This window comes from Equus caballus, chromosome 12 (genome assembly GCF_041296265.1).
Source record: "Equus caballus isolate H_3958 breed thoroughbred chromosome 12, TB-T2T, whole genome shotgun sequence".
NCBI classification, from domain to species: domain Eukaryota; kingdom Metazoa; phylum Chordata; class Mammalia; order Perissodactyla; family Equidae; genus Equus; species Equus caballus.
In genome coordinates, this window is record NC_091695.1 from 47,417,515 (window position 1) to 47,437,019 (window position 19,505).

The 19,505-nt window shown below is 54.6% G+C and overlaps 1 protein-coding gene across 5 annotated transcripts; it reads right to left on the minus strand.

Moving 5' to 3' along the window:
• Positions 1 to 1,336: 1,336 nt before the first annotated feature.
• Positions 1,337 to 18,853, minus strand: IFITM10 (interferon induced transmembrane protein 10). Of its 5 annotated transcripts, none has more exons than NM_001433659.1 (3): positions 16,545 to 16,784; positions 15,231 to 15,683; positions 1,337 to 1,969 (listed from the first exon to the last, which is right to left on the minus strand). In NM_001433659.1, the coding sequence occupies exons 2-3, from the start codon at positions 15,471 to 15,473 to the stop codon at positions 1,820 to 1,822; spliced, it is 393 nt and encodes a 130-aa protein (NP_001420588.1). In that variant the 5' UTR covers positions 15,474 to 15,683; positions 16,545 to 16,784; the 3' UTR covers positions 1,337 to 1,819. The 5 variants fall into 5 exon arrangements, with proteins under 5 accessions (NP_001420588.1, XP_070084708.1, XP_070084710.1 ...); XM_070228607.1 differs by lacking the exon at positions 16,545 to 16,784 and adding an exon at positions 18,522 to 18,853 and having other exon boundaries at positions 1,338 to 1,969; XM_070228609.1 differs by lacking the exon at positions 16,545 to 16,784 and adding an exon at positions 18,349 to 18,397 and having other exon boundaries at positions 1,338 to 1,969.
• Between the last annotated feature and the right edge of the window lie 652 nt (positions 18,854 to 19,505).

Here is a 19,505-nt window from a genome sequence, read left to right on the forward strand (position 1 = left end):
CTACAGGTGGTGGTCCTCCGGTCCAGGACCGGCACTGCTCAGGTCAGCGGGGTCCCTGCAGAGTCGCCCGGCTGCTCTTCCGTCCTCTTCTCCACTTGGCGTCTCAGAGTCAAGATGGTCCCCTCCAGCTGCAGTCTTAGTCACTGCCCTAATACCCACCCAGCCGTGCAAGTCAGAGAAGCGGGGGTCCTTCCTGGCTCCTCCCCACTCGCCTCCAGTCCATCACCAAATTCTATCAACATTTAGTCCTGAGAACCTGCCAAGCGCCCTCCTCTGCAGCACCTCCTCACCCGCCCCCAGCCCACTCTCCACGGCTCCCACTTCTGGCAACAGCCTCTGTCCACTCTTGTCGCCTCCAAGCTGGCCCTGACACTCCAGGCAGCACCGTCTTCAAAATCCACCGAGCACACCAGGTCTCTCCCCTTCTGAGCACGTTCCTAGGCCTCGGGGTAAAGTGCGAGGCCATTCCTGTGGGATACGAAGTCCCCTCTGCACCTGCTCTGCACAGAACGTCCCTCGGTCCCCAGACCAGTCACAGTCCTCACACCGCAAGCTCTGCACACAGGCCCCACCACCTGAGGCCTTCTCGGCAGCCCCCCCGGCCCCTCCTTCAGCTTAATGTCCCCACTTGGCCTCCCTTGGTCCCAGGAAGCACTGCACTTTTCCTATCTTAAGGCTCATCAGACTTGTTTTCAGAGGCTGACCGTGCCCTGTGGCCCGGAGCTCTGTGAGCTGAGCTTGTCCCTGCTGGAGCATGGCTACCCGGTACCCAGCACACGCCGCCAGCCCGAGGGCTGGTCCGGACCCTGCAGCTGCAAGCTCCAGCTGCTACCTTATTTTGCCCTCTGCTGCTCTTCATGGCGACTCTGAGAAATGGAAAGTCCATTTCCCCATTTCATAGGTGAGGAAACAGCAGCAGTGATGCTGAGGAAGCTGCCCAGGCCCCAGGACCCCTGAGACGGACAGGGATTGGCCAGGACACTGTGCCCTGCCGGTGCTCCCTCCCGGCAAACGTGGTGGCCTTCTTGGTTCTAACCGTCAGCCATGGGCGGCTGTGCTCGTGCTGCCTCTGCGCCCATTCCTTTCTCTCCGAGGAGATGCCTGATGCCGGTCCTCGAGGGGACTCGTGCTTGGGGTACCCTCCTCCAAAAGCCCCCCAGTCCCGTCCCGTCTTGTGCAGTGGGCAGAAGACCATGTGGGTTACAGAGCACACTTTCCCTGGCAAAGGCAGCCGGGATGCAGCCCGTGGGGCCCTGGACCGCCAGACACTGCCTAAATGGGGTTCCCACACCTCCAGATTCCCCATGCCCTGTGCAGGCAGGGGCCACAAGGCTGGGCCGGAGCTAGACAGGTATTTTATTGAAAGTTCACAGATACAAGAGCTCTGAGCAGGGTCACAGCTTGGAGGAGGTGGGGGCGGGGAGGATGGAGCAAGTCCCCAGATGCTGGCAGCCGCCCCATCCTGGGGTGCTCCCACAGAAGCCCTTCTTGCTGGGTGTCAGGTCTGAGGGGCCCCAGGAGCCTGGGGGGGCACAGGAGGGTAGGGAAGGCAGCCACTGGAAGCCAGGGTGCAATAGCACAGGAAGAAACCCATGCTCCCCAGAAACAGGCCAGGAGGCAGAGGGGTGGCCAGCACAAAGCTCACAACCACCTTACTGTACAGAGCTTCTGACAGCCTCAGGCCCAGGTCACAGCTTCAGGGGGCCCCCAGGGCAGACGCCCTGCTCTGCCTCAACCGCACGGCATCCCTTATCATGTCAATCACGAGAATGAACAGGTCAGTGCTTCGTCTCCGCGGCCGGCGGGGCGTGTCGGGGCCTCAGTAGTCAGTGAGCGGGTACCGCAGGAAGATGAAGACCAGGATGAGACACGAGGCCGCCAGGGCAGAGCTGGTGATGTTGAACAGCCGGGCCGTCTTGGCGTCCTCCACCGCTCCATTCAGGTCATTGAGAAGCTTCTTGTCCCGAACCTGAAACCAGAAAGAGGAGGTGAGACCAGCGGCCAGAAGCGGGGAGCGAACGCCGGGGCCAGGCGGGATGGCGGGAGGGCAGAGAGCGGGTCAGAGTACAGCACGGAGCCCGCGTCAGTGCCCGACCCTGACACCTGTACTGTGGTTCTGTAAGAAAACGTCCCTGCTCTGGGGCAACACCCTGAGGACCGAGGGGCATAGGGACCCCATGTCTGAAACTTACTCTCAAACAGTTTATAAAATAAATAACATGTATGTATAGAGGGAGGGAAGGAAACGATGAATATGGTGACATATGGGTAAAGGGCACACGGGAATTCTTTGCGGGTTTTTTTTTTTTTGGAACTTTTCTGTAAGTCTGAAATTATTTAAAACAAAACAGATTCTTAACAATACTGCATTGTATACTTGAAAGTTGCTAAGAGAGTAGATCTTTCCAAAAAGAAAAAAAAGAAAGAAAAAAAATACAGAAGCCAGCCTGGTGGCCAAGTGGTTAAAGTTCCACATGTTCTACTTCAGTGGCCCAGGTTCGCAGGTTCGGATCCTGGGTGCGGACCTACTTACTCATCAGCCATGTTAAGACCCACCTACAAAGTAGAGGAAGACTGGACAGATGTTAGCTCAGGGACAATCTTCCTCAAGCAAAAGAAAGAGGAAGATTGGCAATGAATGTTAGCTCAGGGGGAATCTTCTTCACCAAAAAAAAAAAAAAAAAAAAGGTAATTATATGAGGTGATGGGGGTATTAACTTACCCTATTGTGGAAATCATTTTGCAACATATACGTGTATTGAATCATCACACTGTACACCTTAAACTTACACAATGTTATATGTCAATCATATCTCACTACAGCTGGAAAAATAAATAAAATAAAAGAGGAAGTTGGTCTCAGAGACAGTTATACAATGCGATGATGGAGCAACACAAATGTGTCCTAATTTGATCGGTCTCACCTCATTTATATTAACTGGGATTCCCTGAGAATGGACACTGCATAGACAGGATGGGCGGCGGTCCCCGTAGTCTCTGGGAAGGGATATTAAGGTGAAGGGAGTGGACTGGAGCCCAGGAAGTCCTGGGGAGACAGTGGACAGAGGTGGACCCATTTCCAAGATTCTCTGGCTGTGAAGAGACGTCCCTGAGGAGCATGGCACCCTCATCCAAGACACGTCTTAGGATTACCCTCTCCTTCCTCAGAGTCTCGAGTGCAGGTCTGAGCCTGCTGCAAGCAGAGAGCAAAGCCCAGGGGAGGAAGAGAAGGAGAAAGGAGAGAGCAGAAGAGGGGACCGAGGAAGTCTCTGCCTTCGTAGACTGGTGGAGGGTGAGCGGACAGAGGCGGGGGCTGGGTTGAAGGCAGGAAGGTGAACACAGGGGACTGGACCCACTGATGTCTGGCTGGCCCAACAGGTGGCTTAGGCAGATGGACTCCCGGGAGGCCCGAAGAGGAAGAACAGATGGACAGGAGAACAGACGGGTAGTTAATGTGGTGGGTACACAGGTGGCAGCAGGGTGCAAATGTGACCAGGTGGATGGATTTCCTGTGAGTGGATGGAGGAGGGGGAATGTGGAAGGCACAAAGGGAAGGAAGAGAAGAAAGAAGATGAAGAGGTGGATGTACAGCAGTGGATGGAGGGAGTGAGGAAGGGAAGGAGGGAGTGGAGGGGAGTGGAATAGAGGGGAGGGGAGGGATGGGGAGGGGAGTGGAGAGGAAAGGAGGAGAGTCGAGTGGAGTAGAGTAGAAGGGAGGGGAGGGGAGGGATGGGGAAGGGAGTAGAAGGGAGTAAAGTGGAGGGGAAGGAAGGGCAGTGATGCGGAGAGGAGTTGAGTGGAGTAGAGTGGAGAGGAGGGGAGGGCAGGCATAAGGAGGGAAGTGGAGGGGAGGGGAGGAGAAGGGAATGGAGAGGAGGGGCATGGAGTGGAGGGGAGAGGAGTGGGAAGACAAGTAGGAGGGATTGGGCAGGGAGAGGAGAAGTGGGTGGCTTGGAAGGTGGGTGGTGCAGGATGGGTAAACAGGATGGGAGAGGGAAGAAGCAGGAGTTGAGGAATCAGGGAACAGAGGAGGGAAGAAGAAAGCCACGCCCTTGTGAAGCTCCTATTTGAGTGATCTGGGAGAGAACTGACATCTCCACTGAATATTATCTTGCTTTCTGAGAGCGTGATGTATCATCCAATTGTTTAGGTCTCATTTGACATTTTTATTAAAATAAAGTATTAGAATTTTCTCCAGAAAGAGCTGTCAGATCTTTCGTTCGATTTAGTCTGAGTCTGTTTATGTGGTTGTTAGCGCTTTGCAAGTGATGTCTAAGTGATGTCTAAAACTACATTTCTAATTGATTTTTGCCCGGTGTACAAAACTTCAACTGACTTTTGTAGATAGATTTTTGTACCCAGCTAAACTGTCGTACTAATTAATTGTGATAAGTGACCAAGTTTTCTACGTCATAAATCATATCTGCCGCAATGATAACAGCTCTATTTCTTCCACCCAGGCCTTATTCCCAGCACAGTGGTTAAGGGAACAGGTTCCGGAGACACAGTGCCTGGAACTGAACCCCAGCTTTGCCAGTTACCAGCTGCATAACCGTGGGCAAGTATTCCCCTCTGTAACAGGAAGACGGCAACAGTACCTGCCTCAGAGGGGGTGGAAAGGAATGAATGAGTTGGTGGACATAAAGCATAGCACAGTGTCTGGTCCAAAGTGGGCTGTTACCTAACAGAGGCACAGGCTTCCAGAACAACGCTGAAGAGCGGTGATGCTAAGGGCAGCCTGGTCTCAGTCCTGATCTTGAATTCACTGCTAAGGATGATGTTCACTTTATTATCAGAAGTGTATTACTGTACTAAAATTGTCTTCATTGATTTTCTCATGTTAAAACAACCTTGAATTCCCAAAATAAACCCTGTGTCGTAATTCCTTCGTTGGATCCTTAGAATGAGGAAAGGAACGAGAGAGCGTAGTTAGATGTTTAAAGTGGATGGATGAGGGGAGGAAGGAAAACCAGCAGGCAGACAGGTTACTGAATGGATGGGGAACGGAGGCCAAGTGTAAAGGGAGAGGAGAAATGAAGAGATGACTTGATGGTGGGAAGAGATGACATGCATGAGGAGAAGGAGGGATGTACAGATGTACACTGGATGCATGGGACAGACAGAAAAATGGACACGGGAATGTGTGCTGGATGGGAGGGAAAGCTGGATGGACATATGAACATAAGCCGGACGGGTGGGACAGGTGCATAGATGGCACACGAAAGCATGCTGGACAACAGCACAGACAGATAGAAGAATATTTGAGAATGGGTGCTGCATGGGTAGAACGGGTGGTTGGAGGGATATAGAAATGTATGCCAGATGGGTGGGATGGGTGGATAGATGTGCATAGGAAAGTATAGGGTTGCAATAGGTACATAGGTGGATATAAGGATGTTGGATGAGTGAGACAGGCAGGTAGATGAATTTATGAATATATGCTGGACAGTGGTTAGGTGGATAGGTGGATACATAAGTGTATTTTGGATGGGTGGGACAGGAGGGCAAATGGATTTAGAAATAAAGGCTGGATTATTGGGACAGGCAGACAATGGATATGCGAAGGTAGGCTGGGTTGGTGGGAAAGATGCATAGATGGACATATAGATGTGTCAAGTGGATGGAACAGGTGGATAGATGGACATATGAATTATGTTGGGGGAGTGGGACAGGTAGATAAATGGAATGGAGGGAAAGTTGTTGGACAGATCGTAGTGTAGACCAATGCATGGTGGATGGATGGATCCATTAACTCAATCAATCCATCCATCTTTATTCAGTGCCTGCTCTGTGTAGTGGCTATTCCAGGTCCTACAGCATGGAGCACAACAAAGTCTCTGTCCTCATGGAGCTTACATTGTAGGAAGAGGACACAGAAAATAAACACTATGAATCAGTAACATATATAACGTGTTAAATGTGCTAAGGAGAAAGCTGAAGAGGAGAAGGAACTAGAGAGCATTGTAGGAGGCGCGGTTTTAGGTGGGGGGCTCAGGAAAGAGCCCACTGAGTGGGGGATATTTGAGTAAAGCCCAGAAAAGTGTGAGACTCCGTCATACGTCTCTCTGGGGAAAGCACGTTGCAGAGCGCGAAGCTCTGAAGTGGGGATGGGCCTGGTGCTCTGGGGAACAACCAACCAGGGACCAGTGTAGGGGCAGCGGGACCCAGAGGGCAAGGGGGCAGGGCTTAAGGTAGGGAGGAAACTGTCAAGGATCAGATCGTGTAGGGTTTTGTAGTAGAAAAAAATGACATGATCTGACATATTTTAACTCGGTAATTCTGGCTGCTGTGCAAAGAATAGATTGAAGAGGCAGAGACTGGAAAAAAGCAGAGAAGAGGCCAATGTAATAGTCCAGGCAACTGATGGGGTGGTTTGGACCAGGGGGGCAGCAGTGTCGGTGGTAAGATTGATCTGTTTCTGGGTATACTTTGAAGATAGAGCTCACCGCATTTGCTGAGATCAAACGCGGAGTGCGACAAAAAAGGGAATTTGAGATGATTTCAAGGCTTTTTGGTTCGATCAACTGAAACAAGTGAGTTGTAGAGGACTCCAGAAGGAGTGTGTTTGGGGCTGGTTCAGTAGTCTAATTTCTGACATGTTAAGCTAGAAATGTCTTCTAGACAAACAGCCGGACATTTTGAGCAGGTGGGTTTTATATGAGTCCAGAGTTCAGGGACAAGGTCTATGGCAGGGATATAAATTCGAGAGGCATCAGCATAAACATGGTACTTAAATCCATGAGACCGGGTGGGAGCACAGATGGAGGCAGTGTAGACAAAGAAAAGAAGAGGACCAAGGGCTGAGCCCTGAAGCTCAGTTAATGTCAAGATGTTAAAAGATCATGGAAGCAAAACGCAACTGGGGAAAAAGCCTGAGAAGAGCGAAGGAAGACAAAAGGAGCGGAAGGATGGTGGGTGGGTGAAATGGGCCGGAAGGTAGGAGGAACAAAGCAGAACGTGGAGGACTGGAGTGGATAAGTGGATGCAAGGCAGTGTGGGTGGAGAGGTGGTGGGTGATGTCAGGTGGGTAAAAAGGAGAGGAGGAAGGCAGGTGGGCAGATAGACTGATGGTCGGAGAGTTAGGTGAGGCAATGGAAGCAAGGAAAGGGAGGAAAATGGGGGATGTCCAGATGGATAAGTGGATGGACAGTTCTTTCATGAATGTGTATATTCACGGGATGGGTGAATTGATAGTGTGTGAAAGAAAGGGAGGGAGGAGGGGTAGACGGGTAGAGAAATGAATTGATACTGGCTCAATGGCTGACTATATGGGTGGATATAATACGTAATTGGAAGAAAGGGGTAGAAAGAAAAGGGAGGGATAATATATAAATGGATGAGTGAGCAACTCAATTTGGAGGTGAATGAATAGGAAGCATGAATATATGAAAGGGAGAGATGGGGAAATGGAAATGGATTGATGGTCAGATGGATGATGGGATGGATGGCGGGGTGGGTGGATTCATGGTTGTGAGAAGCAAAAAGGAAAGAGAGAAGGGATGAGGAATAGAAGTTTTAATGGATGAACGATGAGACGTATCGATAGAAGGGGTAGGTAGAGAGATAGAATGGAGCAGGTGGAGAGGAAAGATGCATGGTTGGATGAATGACCTGAGAGACAGATAGAAGGTGCAGGGAGATGGAAGAAGAGAGGATGAGTGGACGAGTAGATAGAAGGATGGTGACCAGAGAAGGAAGAGTGCAGTGATTAGAACCCAGGGCTCAAGAAACAAGCTTGATGGTGACCTCAGGGAAGTGACTTTGGATCTCTGTGCCTCAGTTTCCCCATCTGTAAACAAGAATATTAATTGCATCTATTTCATAGAGTTTTGGTTATTAAATAAAATATTGAATTACATCAAATAATAGGGAGTGTTTAGAACAGACCTAGAATATACGAAGAGCTCACTAAATATTTGTTACTGTTTTGTGGTTACTGTCATTTGCTGGCTTGTTGTTATTAGCACTATTACTATTAACGAATAAGGGGAGAAATGGATGAAGTCAGGGAAGAAAAGATTAGAAGGACAGCTGGGTGAACGGAGAGATGAACAGAGTAATGGATGAGGTTGTGGGCAGACAGTGGACAGAAAGGAGGAAGAAAGAAAAGACGGACAATGAATATGTAGAAATATGAATTTAGTCAATAAATGGATGAATGACTATAGGGATGGTTGAGTGTGGAAGTGAAATGGCAGAAGGAAAGAAGATAAATAGATGATGTTATGGAGAGAAAACGGATGGGTACACAGCTGGAACGGTGGCAGCCTGAGTGCGCGCATTGGTGGGTGGACCAAGTGAGCGGCGGTATGTTCCTCACACCCCAGCTCCTCCTACAGTCTTGCTCATCTCTAAGTGGCACCTCCATTCTTTCAACTGATCGGGAGAAATCCTCAGAGTAATCTTGGGATCTTCCCTACTTTCCCTCACCCTACGTCCAATCCATCAGGATAGTTGACTTTTCCTTCAAAATATATAACGGGTTTTTAGCTCCCCACTCCTGTCACTCTGGTCCAAGACCTGACGAACACAACAACCTTTAGTTTGGTCTCCCAGATCCTGCTCTCCAGCCCCTTGCATCCTTACCATCTGTTCTCCACAAAGCAAGAGTAATCCTTTTAAAGGCAAGCCACATAATATTGACTCTGTCTAAAATTCTTGAAAGATGTTCCATTTCACTCAAAATAAAACAAAATCCTCATTGTGGTTTACAAGGCGTCCGTGGCGTGGCCCCTCAGCTAACTCTCTGGTCCCATTTCCTACGCCCCGCCCCCTGTTCCAGCCACACTGGCCCCCCTGGACCTGACTCTGCCTCAGGGCTTTTGCAATGCCTGCTCCCTCCTCCTGAAATATTCTTCCCCAGATGCGCTTATGGCCACGGAATGAATTGATTCAGGCTTACACTCAAACATCAGCTCATCAAAGAGGCCTTCCTCCAACACCCGAGATGAAACAGCACCCCCACACCTCTCTGTCTGTGCTTCATTTATTCCTCATAACGACATCACCGCCTGACGTGCACAACTGTGAGTTTTATGACTATCTGACACCCTGCCAGAATGTCAGCTCCTTATGGGCAGAGACTGTGTGTTGCTTGTCACTTAGTAGGCATCGGACAAACATTTATTGCATGTGTAACAAGTGGATGAGTAATGGAAGGATGCTGGGAGCTTTGAATGAATTGACGATTAGGTGACTGACTAGACAGATTAACGAATGGATATGATGGTTACAAACATGTTAGGAGGGAGGAAGAGAAAGAGGGAGGACATGCATGATAGTCAAAGTGAGGGAAGATGAATGAATACGTAGACAGAGGGTGAATTGATGGATGGAGGTGGGTGAAGAGAGACAGGAGAGAAGAAAAGAGGAGATTAAACAAATCCACGGTGGGTGTGTGGGTAACCTAGATAGAAAGACATGGTGGATGGATTGTGTGGGTAGGTGGGCGATATCTGAAGGAACGGGGTGACAGTGTGTGCATAGAGGGATTCATAGGCGGCTAGAAGAATGTATGGGGTGGGAAAATGGGTAGAAGAAAAGAAAAGGTGAGAAGGTGAGTGTATTATGTATGTATGGATGGATGGATGGATGACCCACTAAACTAATAAGTAGTGTATATTGGTGAGTGAAAGCAATGGAAGAAAGAATAATGAATGGATATGAAGAGGAAATGGGGTACATGGAATATGAGATAGACAGATGGGTAAATGGGAAAAATAATGGGAAAGTTGGGAAGAAGAAAGAGTAGATAGATATATTTTCATCAATACGCTGATTAATAAATTGATAGATAGATAAGTAAAAGTGAGTAACGGAGGAAAGAAGAGAAGGCAGAGGAACTAGAAGGTGGGAAGATGGTTAAAGAGACATACAGCTTGGAAAAGGATGAACATGTGAATGAATTGATGTGTACATGTATCGATGGATGGATGACAGGGTAAAATCATACACAGGGCAGGTGATAGGTAGAGGCGATGGAGATAAGAAGGGAAAAGGAGAATGGGTTATGAAATAATAAAAGAAATGACTATGGGTATGGTACCACGCTAACAGGATTACATGCTATTAACTCAATTAATTAACTCAACATCACTTTGAGGTAGGCACATCTCCATCTTTACAAAGAGGAAAATTAGGCACAGATAGATGCAGTTACCCAACTGAAGTCTCAGGACGCAAACCCATGCTGTGAAGCAGAGCCACCATGAACGATTAGGTGTTTGGCTGTGTGGGATACACAGAAGGTGGAAGGGATGGAGAGAAGGAGGGAGAGAAGATAGAAGAATGGATGGATAGATAGTAGGTGAGTAGTTGGGTGGATGAATCATTGGAGGAGAAACTATTGGAAGAAGGGGAAAATGAGGAGGAAGGAGAGATGTATAAAAAGACCAATGGAAGGGTGGAAAGATGAATGGATGTGGATGATGTGTTGGGTATGGATGAATGACTTGGTGTGTTGATGGACGATATTCTGTAATGAGTTGAAAAGGCAAAGGGGATCAGGAGGGAAGGTAGGAGGAAAGGAAAGTGGATAGATGGATGAAGAGGCAGGTGAAAATATGAAGAGATTCAAAGCGAAAAAAATGGGTGAGTGTGTGGGCAGGTAGGTTCTGGATGAATGAAATCCATGGATTTAGCGAGCACAGATGGATAGATGAAAGGATGAACTGATGGATAGAAGGATGGAATGATGGATGGATGGATTGATGGATGGATGGATGGATGGATGGGTGGATGGATGGATGGATGAGTAAATTAATGAATTCAGCCTGCAGGGTGGAAGGAAGGGAGGGAAAGGGAAGAGAGAAGGGAAGATAAGAATGTGGATAAATGGGCATATGAGTAGTTGGATACATGAGTGGAGGAAATGGGAGAGAAAATAGAAAAAATGATAGTGGATAGAGTACATGGATGGACGGGATGAGTTGAGGAGTAATAGGCTGGAAGTGAGTAAAGATGAGAGATCATGATGAATGGATGAATGTGATTCAGCTAGAGGAACAGTGCAAAGAAGGGATGGTGGATGGCTTGAAGGATGAATAGGTTTATTGATGTGTAGGGTCAGAGGTGGACGGATGGCTGACAGGTAGAGTTGGTGAGTAAAATGTGGAAAGTTAGTGTGAAAATGAGGTTAGATGAATGGTTAACTGAAGTGATGTATAGGATAAGTGGGGATGGGATGAGGAGAAAGGGAGGAGGCAGCATAATGAACATGTATAAACACAGATGAATGGAGGGTTGGGTGGTTATTTGGATGGGTTGAAGGGAATAAAGGAGGATGGATTGATGGATAAGGGAGGAGGCATGGGTGGGTGGGTAGATGGTGGATGGATGGATGGATGGATGGATGATGGATGGATAAACGTGTGGGTGGATGAATGAGCGGATGGAAGGCAGATGATGGATGGATGGATGGATGGATGGATGGATGATGCTGATATTCAGAAATGAAGGAGTGGGCAAATACATACATACAAAAACTGATACAGTATCCTCCCTCCTAATCTATTCTTTCTGATTTCCCTGTCACTGGGAGGTCTCACAGCCTCCTGGGCTCAGATGGAGCAGCTGCCGCCATATCCTTGTTATATCTGCAGCTCTCTCCTGCCCCCCATCCCTGTCCTAGTTCAAGCCTCGTGCTCTCTCGCCTGGACCACCACACCAGGACCCTACCTCCTCTCCACCTCTGGGCCTCTCTTGTCCCTTTCCTCCACACTGGCTGCAGATTTTATAGCTCTAATCCCACCTTTCCCTTCCATGTCTTTCACACAATGAAATCCAAACCTCTCCCGCAGTTTCCCAAATCCTTCACTGCATGGCCTCAGTCTGCCTTTCCAGGACCATCTTCTGCTCCCCACAGAGGAGGGGGCCTTACCATTCCTCCCAAATTGCCCCACCCTCATGTCCCAGTTTATGTTCTTTTCTCCCTCTGGAACACCCATCCCCTCACTCATCTTTCAAGCCCAGGGAAACTGCTGCGTTCCCCCAGAAGTCTCCCACACTTGATCTCAACCTCACCCCACACCGGGAGTGAGCATTCTTTGCCTGAAACACTGTGGTGCTTATTCCATCTTGCCACGTGTCCTCTGTCCATCCATCCAACATTCTTTGACCCCTATGTTGGTCAGCCCTGCCTTGGGCACAGATGACATCAAGATGAAGGGACGGATCTGGCCAGGTGGGCAGCCGTGACTGAGGCAGGGAGGCGTCTGTGATGGGGACAGGGGCTCAGCCAAAGGGAGTCAGTGAAGACTTCTCAGAAGAGAGACCGGAATCTCACAAAAGTCCTCAGGCTGAGGGAGCAGCACGTTGCACACCTAGATTTGCTCACAGAGTGGCTGGGGCAGGCGGCGTTTGGCAAGGCCAGGAATAGGGTTGAAAATGGATCTCGAAGGGCCTTAAATGCCAAGATGAGGAGTCTGGCCTTCCTCCAGCTAACCACGGGGAGCCGGAGGTCATTAGGAGCAGCTCGTGCAGACGGCATGAATGGAGAATTGGTGTTCTGTCTGTGCCTTCCTTCCCCAGACGCTACACTGAGCAAATGAGGCTTCCGTCTGTGCACGGCAGACCCAGCCTGCACTGAATTGAACTCGCCTGTGTGGGTGGAGGAGCTGGATGGACAGATGGGGACAGGCAGGGCCACAAGGTCCATTTCACACCCACGGAATGCCAGCCTCTGCACTGCTCACGTGTGCTTACTTGAACGTTGTTTTGTTTCTATTTGTTTTGTGAACGGATGAAGGAACGGGCTCAGTGAAGTGAGGCGGCTCTTAAGGGACCAAGCTGGGAATTTAGCCAACACCTTCTGACCCCAAGTCCGTCAGGTGCCCTTGGAAGTGCCCAGGACTGGCTTTGACGGTGTACGGTGCAGCAGGCCAGGAGACATACAGCTGGGTGGACAGATGGACGAATTCCCAGGCACGGGAGCCTGAGCCAGCCCGTCTGTCCCCCTCTCTGTCCAGGGCAGACGCAGCTCACCTTGTGTGCCCCTCGCAGGTAACCCTGAGCATTTCCGCCCTCAGCTGCCTCCTAGGGAGGACATGGGGGAGCAGCCCCAGTGGTGTCTCATAGTGAGCTCCCTTTGGCCCCTCAGAAGCACCACCTCCTCCCCACCCCCCACCCCAGCACAAATCCTGCACCATTCAGAAAGCTGTGACCTACCTACAACCCGCACCAGATGGGCCGCCCTGAGCCAGCCGGCTGCCCACAGGCGAGCCAAGGGGAGGAGGGGGCGGCTTCCGCCAGGAGCCCATGCAGACAGAGCCATGTCCACAGGCTGTTGGCAGGGTATGGCAAGAGGGCACCAGGGGAGGCAGAGTCCCGCCAGCTGCCCCGGCAACTGTGCCCTCTGCTCGGCACTGGCCCCGTGGCATCAGAGCTGTGGTTGGCCTGGGGCCCTTCACCCTCCAATTCCCAGGGACCCCTCCCTTTTGCTGCCTCTGCAGCACACACATGCACATACAAGCGCACACACACACACACACACACACACCACTCACATATGTACACTAATGCACTCACACATACACACATGCAATTACATGCACACACATTCATACACATGCAATTACACTCATGTACACACTTGCACCCACACGCACACTTGTAAACATGCAACACACACCTATACGCATGCACACACATACGCACATACACTCATGTGCTCACACATTAACACATGCAATTACATGCATGCACACTCACACCTATACACTCGTGTACACGCACTCATGTGCACATGTACATTCATACACACTCACCTATATGCACAAACACATGCTCACACACAATACATTCACACATATGCACACACACCTATATGCACACACACGTACACAGACTCATACCCACACACTCACACCTATATGCATGCACACACTCATACTCATCACACACATCTATATGCACGCACACTCCTGCACACATAGAATGCACAACTCATACTCATGCACAATCACAACTATAAGCACACGCACCCTCATGCACACACACATACACACACTCATTCACACAACACAGTTGCCTCGTGGCAGAGCCCCAGGCCTAACTACACAGGCCTGAAGGCGAAGGCACAAATGGCAGTCAGTGATGCTGATGCAGACACTGAGTCAGGAGGATGGGAGAGCCAGGTGGCCAGGGCATGCGATGCCAGGACAGGGGCGGGGCTCAGCGGGCAAAGATGCGCAGAGGCAGAGCTGTCTGAGCATCTTTCCTCCCCGGCCAGCCTTTCCAGCCCAGCCCCTCCTCTCCCTCCAGCCCCACGTTCTGCGCCCACCTTGCTGGGCAGCTGCAATCAGTGAGACGTGCCTGGCCCTTGATGCTCAAATCTAGAGGAAGTGATCATCTGGCAGAGGTGAGCCAAGCCCTCCCGGGGTGTCGGGGAGGAGGGTGGGCAGGGCCTTGAGTCTACTCCCCCTCTTCCTGCCGCTTGGGCTCCCACAGCCTGGGGCTCTCGGTCTTTAAACATTTGCACGGATCTCCCAACCCCAAACGTGATCCCAGCCTCCCCTGCAATCTCGATCCACTTCTCTCCACTTTGCCCGTGGGAGATGGCGCCGTGCTCTGCTCCCGCCAGCTCCTCTCACAGCGGTGAGGGGCTTCTGGAAGTGGTACCCGCTCAGGGTGTAGGGTCAGGGGTGTAGGAGACATGCTATGCCTGTCTCCCTGGGCCCCTCGGCCACCCGGGGACAGACTCTCTAGAAGCCGTGTGTGACAGGGAAGGCAGAGAGCAGTGACTGGTGATGAGACATCCTGTCGGTTGTGGCCTCCCTGAGGGCCTGCCTGGCAGCGGGTCCCCCTTGAGGGCCTTGGATAAGCAGGTCTCCAGGGGTCCCTGACTTCACCCCTCCTCCTGTCAACAAGGGAGGGACTCCAAGACCCCTGCATCTCTGTTCTTACTCCATCCCTATATACCGAGGGGCAGCTGCGTGCAGGCCTAGATGATTCCCACATCCCACGGCCAGACGACAGGACACTGAGTCCTGGGTCCCCACCCTACGGACTAAGCCTACTGGGCAGAGGACCTGGCCTGAGGACCCTGAGCCCTATCAAGACACCCTGGAAGCTTCCCCGACTCAGGACGGAGAAGGGGAGCCACTCTCTGCTGGCCCAGAGCCGGCCACCCTCCCTGTCTCTCCGGATCCCGTGAGCAGGTCTCCCACCTGCCAGCGCCCTGGATCCTCCTGCCCCCTGCTCCCCCTGCCGCCCGCCCCACGCCCCCTGCTCACTTTGAGGGAGTAGGCCAGGGCGATGAAGCCCAGGCAGCAGAAGTTGAGGTAGACGAAGTTGAAGATGGACCACAGGTAGTAGTCATTCACCTCGGTGGTGTCTGGGTAGACCTCGATGACTGTTGTGGGATTTGTCATCGTCTTCTTCTCCGCTAGGTGCTTGCAGGCCTGGGGGCCGCCGGTGGCTCGCACGCTGTCCGTCTTGCTGCTCTTGGACTCCATGGGGAACAGAGTGGGCGCCATGGGGGGCGAGGCTGAGGGCTCAGGGGCGGGGGCCGCTGGAGCCTGCAGAGCGGGGGGTTTGGACACACAGGCAAAGCAGCCCTTGGGCGAACCTGCCGGGGGCCTCGGAATCCAGAAGGCCCCGTCCAGGGGGACTCGGGCTTCCTGGGCGCCGTCCGTGGTGCTGGCCGGGGCTCCCAGCTGGGCTGGGCACTGGCCTGGGCCCTGGGCCTGGAGGGAGGGGGAGAGGAAGAATGAGCTGGGCCCTGCCCGCCCTGCAGGACCCACCCTGGTGCCCTGCAGCATCTCCCCTGCAGGCCCATAAACAGCCCAAAGGAGATGGAAATCCCCGCGGAGGCAGCCAGCTGCCAGCCTGCACCTGCCTCCCCCACCCGCCCCAGCCGCCGCCAATGCCAAAGCCCTTCACAGCAGCCTTGGCAGGAATACCGGGGGCTTTTCATCACTTTGCCATCTGCGCACAAACATTCACCCACTGACACACAACAGCAACATCCCCCCACTCCCCCAACAACACCTCAACTGACACGTTGTTGCAATTAACAGCACACCAGCACCCCAAACACCCAGCACACACCGGGCACGCAGACCCCCAATGACACTGCCTCAGCCGTCAGAATGGGCAGAGCTCTCTGGAGCACCAGGTCTCGGACACCCGCTGACACCTCCACTCGGCTCTCCAGACCCCGGGCACACCCCGTGCGCTCAGAGATGCCCCCAGGTAAACAACCGTGCACTGTGACACGCAGCGTGTAGACACACAGCGACGCAGGCTCGGACACAATCGCCCGAGAACGAACACGGCGGCTGCAGGGGCTCCAAACTCGCGCGCATCGCCCCCGCCCCCAACCTGGCCCGGAGCGGCGCCGGGACCCCAAGTGCGCGCACTCGCCGGGAGCCACCCACCCGGTGCCCCACACGGACGCGTAATAACAATGTGCGAAACGAATGCTTCTCCAAGAGGCACCAAGGCGCCCGCGCCCTGCGCCACCCCAGGGGTCTGCGGCCGAGCCCCGCGGCTCCCTTCCCGGCCCGGGTCTGTCGCAGCCGCCCGGACGGCGCGCTGTCACCTACTGGCGACTCCTTGGCGGGCGGGCCCGACCCCTGCGCCTCCGTCCGCGCGTCCTTCCGCCGTCCCGCGGGTCGCTGTCTGTCCCGCCGCTCCGCGTCCCAGCGACCCGAGCTCGGTGCGGGGAGTGCGCGGGGCGGCAGGCGGGGAGGGGCGCGCGGCTGGCGGCTCCGCTGCCTCCCCAGCTGCCTGCGCTCCCTCCGCAGCGCCAGGCCGGCCGCGCGGCTGCAGCCGGAGCCTGACTCACGGCGGCCTCGGCGGCGGGCGCAGCCACCCCCCACCCCCGCCTCCTCCGGCCGGCAGGGTGGGGGCTGCAGGCGCCGGCCGGAAGCCGCGACCCTCAGGAGTTGCAGGGCCGGCCAGGGCTGGGTCCCCTTACAGCGCCCGACTCCCGTGCCCGCGCCACCCCACGCCTCCCGGGACCCCGGACACTCCCTGCCCTCTCCCTCTTGCTGAGCCCCCAGGCCCTGTCGGAGCCGGTGCCCTGGCTGAGTCCTCCCATCTGTCTCTCCAGAGAGACCCTTTCTCCTTTCGCGCTCCCCCTGGGCTCCACCCCAGCTCCCAGGACGGCTGTCCGAGACCCCTCCGCTCGGCGCTGCCCCTTCCACGCCTGCTGAGTCTCGTCCCCCGACCCGCGCTGTGGCATCTCAGTCCTTGCCTCTCCACGAAGTTCCAGTCCCGGTGGGCGTCTGAACCTCACCAAGCCCCACTGCCCACAGGCCCAGATGCCCCCAGTCCATCCGGCTCACCAAGCCGGTCCTCCGGCCTAGCCCAGCCCCTGTCTGCTCCGCTGCACCTGCACACCCCTGCCTGGAACCAAGCCCCTTGCAGGTCGATTCCTTCTTAAGTCTCTGGCCCTCACAGCCCCCAGCTCCCCGATGGCAGCCCCTTTCCCAGCAGGGTGCACTTCAGCAGGCCCCCACCCGGGCACCCACCTCTGCACAATCGTGCCCCTCACCCAGGCCCCAGCCCTGGGAGTGACCTCACAGCCACATCCTCCTGCGCCCACCAAGACCAGGCCTTCCCTGACCCTCAGGGGCTCCCAGAATACCCCATTGTTTCTGAACCCACCCCCTCAGAGCTCCTGCCCCCTTCCCCAAATCTGATCCCCACACTCCCCGGGCCTGGGACCCCTGAGCCCACTCTCACTAATCCAGTCCCTGCCAAAATCCGGTCTCCGAGGCTGTGACCTCTCGCGGGTTGGTCCCCTCTGCCTATGGGGCCAGCTGTCCTTCTTCAAGCCCCTAAGGCCACTGGCCTCCTTGGAGCTCCATCCATGCCTCTCTGCGAGCCCTGCCTGGCCCACCTGGGCCCCGTGCCCTGCCCCCCAAGTCGCTTCCCCTCACTGACCCTGCCCTGCCTGCCTGGGCCCTCTGGCCTCCATCCACCACACCTCCCTCCCATTCTCTCTCTCACACTTGCCCCCAACTGACCTCCCTTCCTGCAAAAATCCCAAGGCGTCCCCTCCGCCACGGAGAAACCCAGCCCTCTCTGCCGCCCTCTGAGCCCCCCGCCTCACCATGCAGGTGCCCTCTCTGAGCTGGGGCCCCTTCACCACTGAGCCCAGACTGCCCCCTTCCCCCAAGACCCCGGAAGCTGCCCTGAAGTACGGCGGGCCCCGTCTCCTCCCTCGTCTCCCTCGGAGCCCCAGCCCTCCTCAGAGGCCCTGGCTCTGCTCCGGCCCTTCCTCCACGAAGCCCCCTTTCCCTCTGACCCTGCCAACCCGCCTCCCCTCTCTCCACCACCCTCTCTCCTCCGAGCCTGCTCCTCCTCCTCCTTCTCAGGGACCCCTTCTCTCAGAGTCCTTGCCTGTCGGACCCGGGTCCCCTCTAAACCCCCTTCTCTCCCGAACCTCTGTGGCTCTGAGCCTGAGCCCCTCCCAAACCTGTCCCTGGACAGGCCCCACCCCCTCGCCAAGCCCCTCCCTCCCGGCCCAGTCCCCACCCCCACCCCTCATCCACTACCCCCCATCCCCCACTGACCCTGGCACAGCCTCATCCAAGGTTGTCCGGCAGCCCGATGTCGGCCTTAAAGGTTGTTGATAAATAAGACCCTCTGCTGAGTGGGAGGGCTTCCCCAGCACAAACCCCGCCCCCAGGCCCTGACCACGCCCTGGGCAGAGACCGGCCCACGCGAGTGAGGGCGGCGGGTGGTGGCCCCGGGAGACGGGGTTCAGTTCCCCTTCCCCCAAAACCCACTGCCCACTCCCCAAGGGCCTGACTCGGGGTGCCAGGACCCCGGTCCTTGGGCTGAGCCTGACCTCAGGTGCCCTCCCAGCCTATGTTTGGCCTTGGAGCCACACCACCCAGTCTCCTGGCCGTCTGAGCTGGGCTTCCTGGTCCAGGCACTGCTACAGGCCCTGCCCCCCAGGACTGCTCTGGGCAGAGGGCTGCAGGGGGCAGCCAACAGTGTGGTCTGCACAGAGGCCAGCTGGTCCTCGGATAGCAGGAGAGGGGCACCCAGCCCACAGGGGCCTGCTCCAGGGTGCAGGGTGGAGTCAGGCCCCTCCCTGCAGACCACCATGGGGCTGCCTCTCTCCGAGGCCCCTGGGAGCCCACGTGAACAGGTGCTTCAGCTCTGGCTGGCCTCCACCCTGGACTCGGGGTGGCTTCTGAGAACTCAGCCGGGGACCGGCTGTCCTCCAGGCAGGCGCTTGGGGCAGGCAACACCCCGTGGTGTTGCAGAGCGGGGCCGAGCCAGCCAGGACAGAAGCCAAAATTTGGAGCTGCCACATGCCAGTGCTGTGCTGGGTTCCTTGCAGGTGCCCGTCAGGTCCACGGCCAGGAGGCCACTGTTGTGACCCACCTTCTGGAGACAGAGATGCTAGGTGCAGGGTCAGGGCACGGAGGCTGGATCTGAGGCCGGAGTCAGAGTCCGGGGTCTGGAGAATCCCGACCAGTCGGACGGAACCCTTCTGAGGGCTCCCCCAGCACCAGCCCTGGGCTCTGGGCAGGAGCATTGATGTT

Coding starts and splice junctions, on each gene's coding strand:
- IFITM10 (NM_001433659.1), bottom strand. CDS start 15,473: ATGGCGCCCACTCTGTTCCCCATGGAGTCCAAGAGCAGCAAGACGGAC. Junction 1,970..15,230: donor CCCTGGCCTACTCCCTCAAA/GTGAGCAGGGGG, acceptor TTCTGGTTTCAG/GTTCGGGACAAGAAGCTTCT.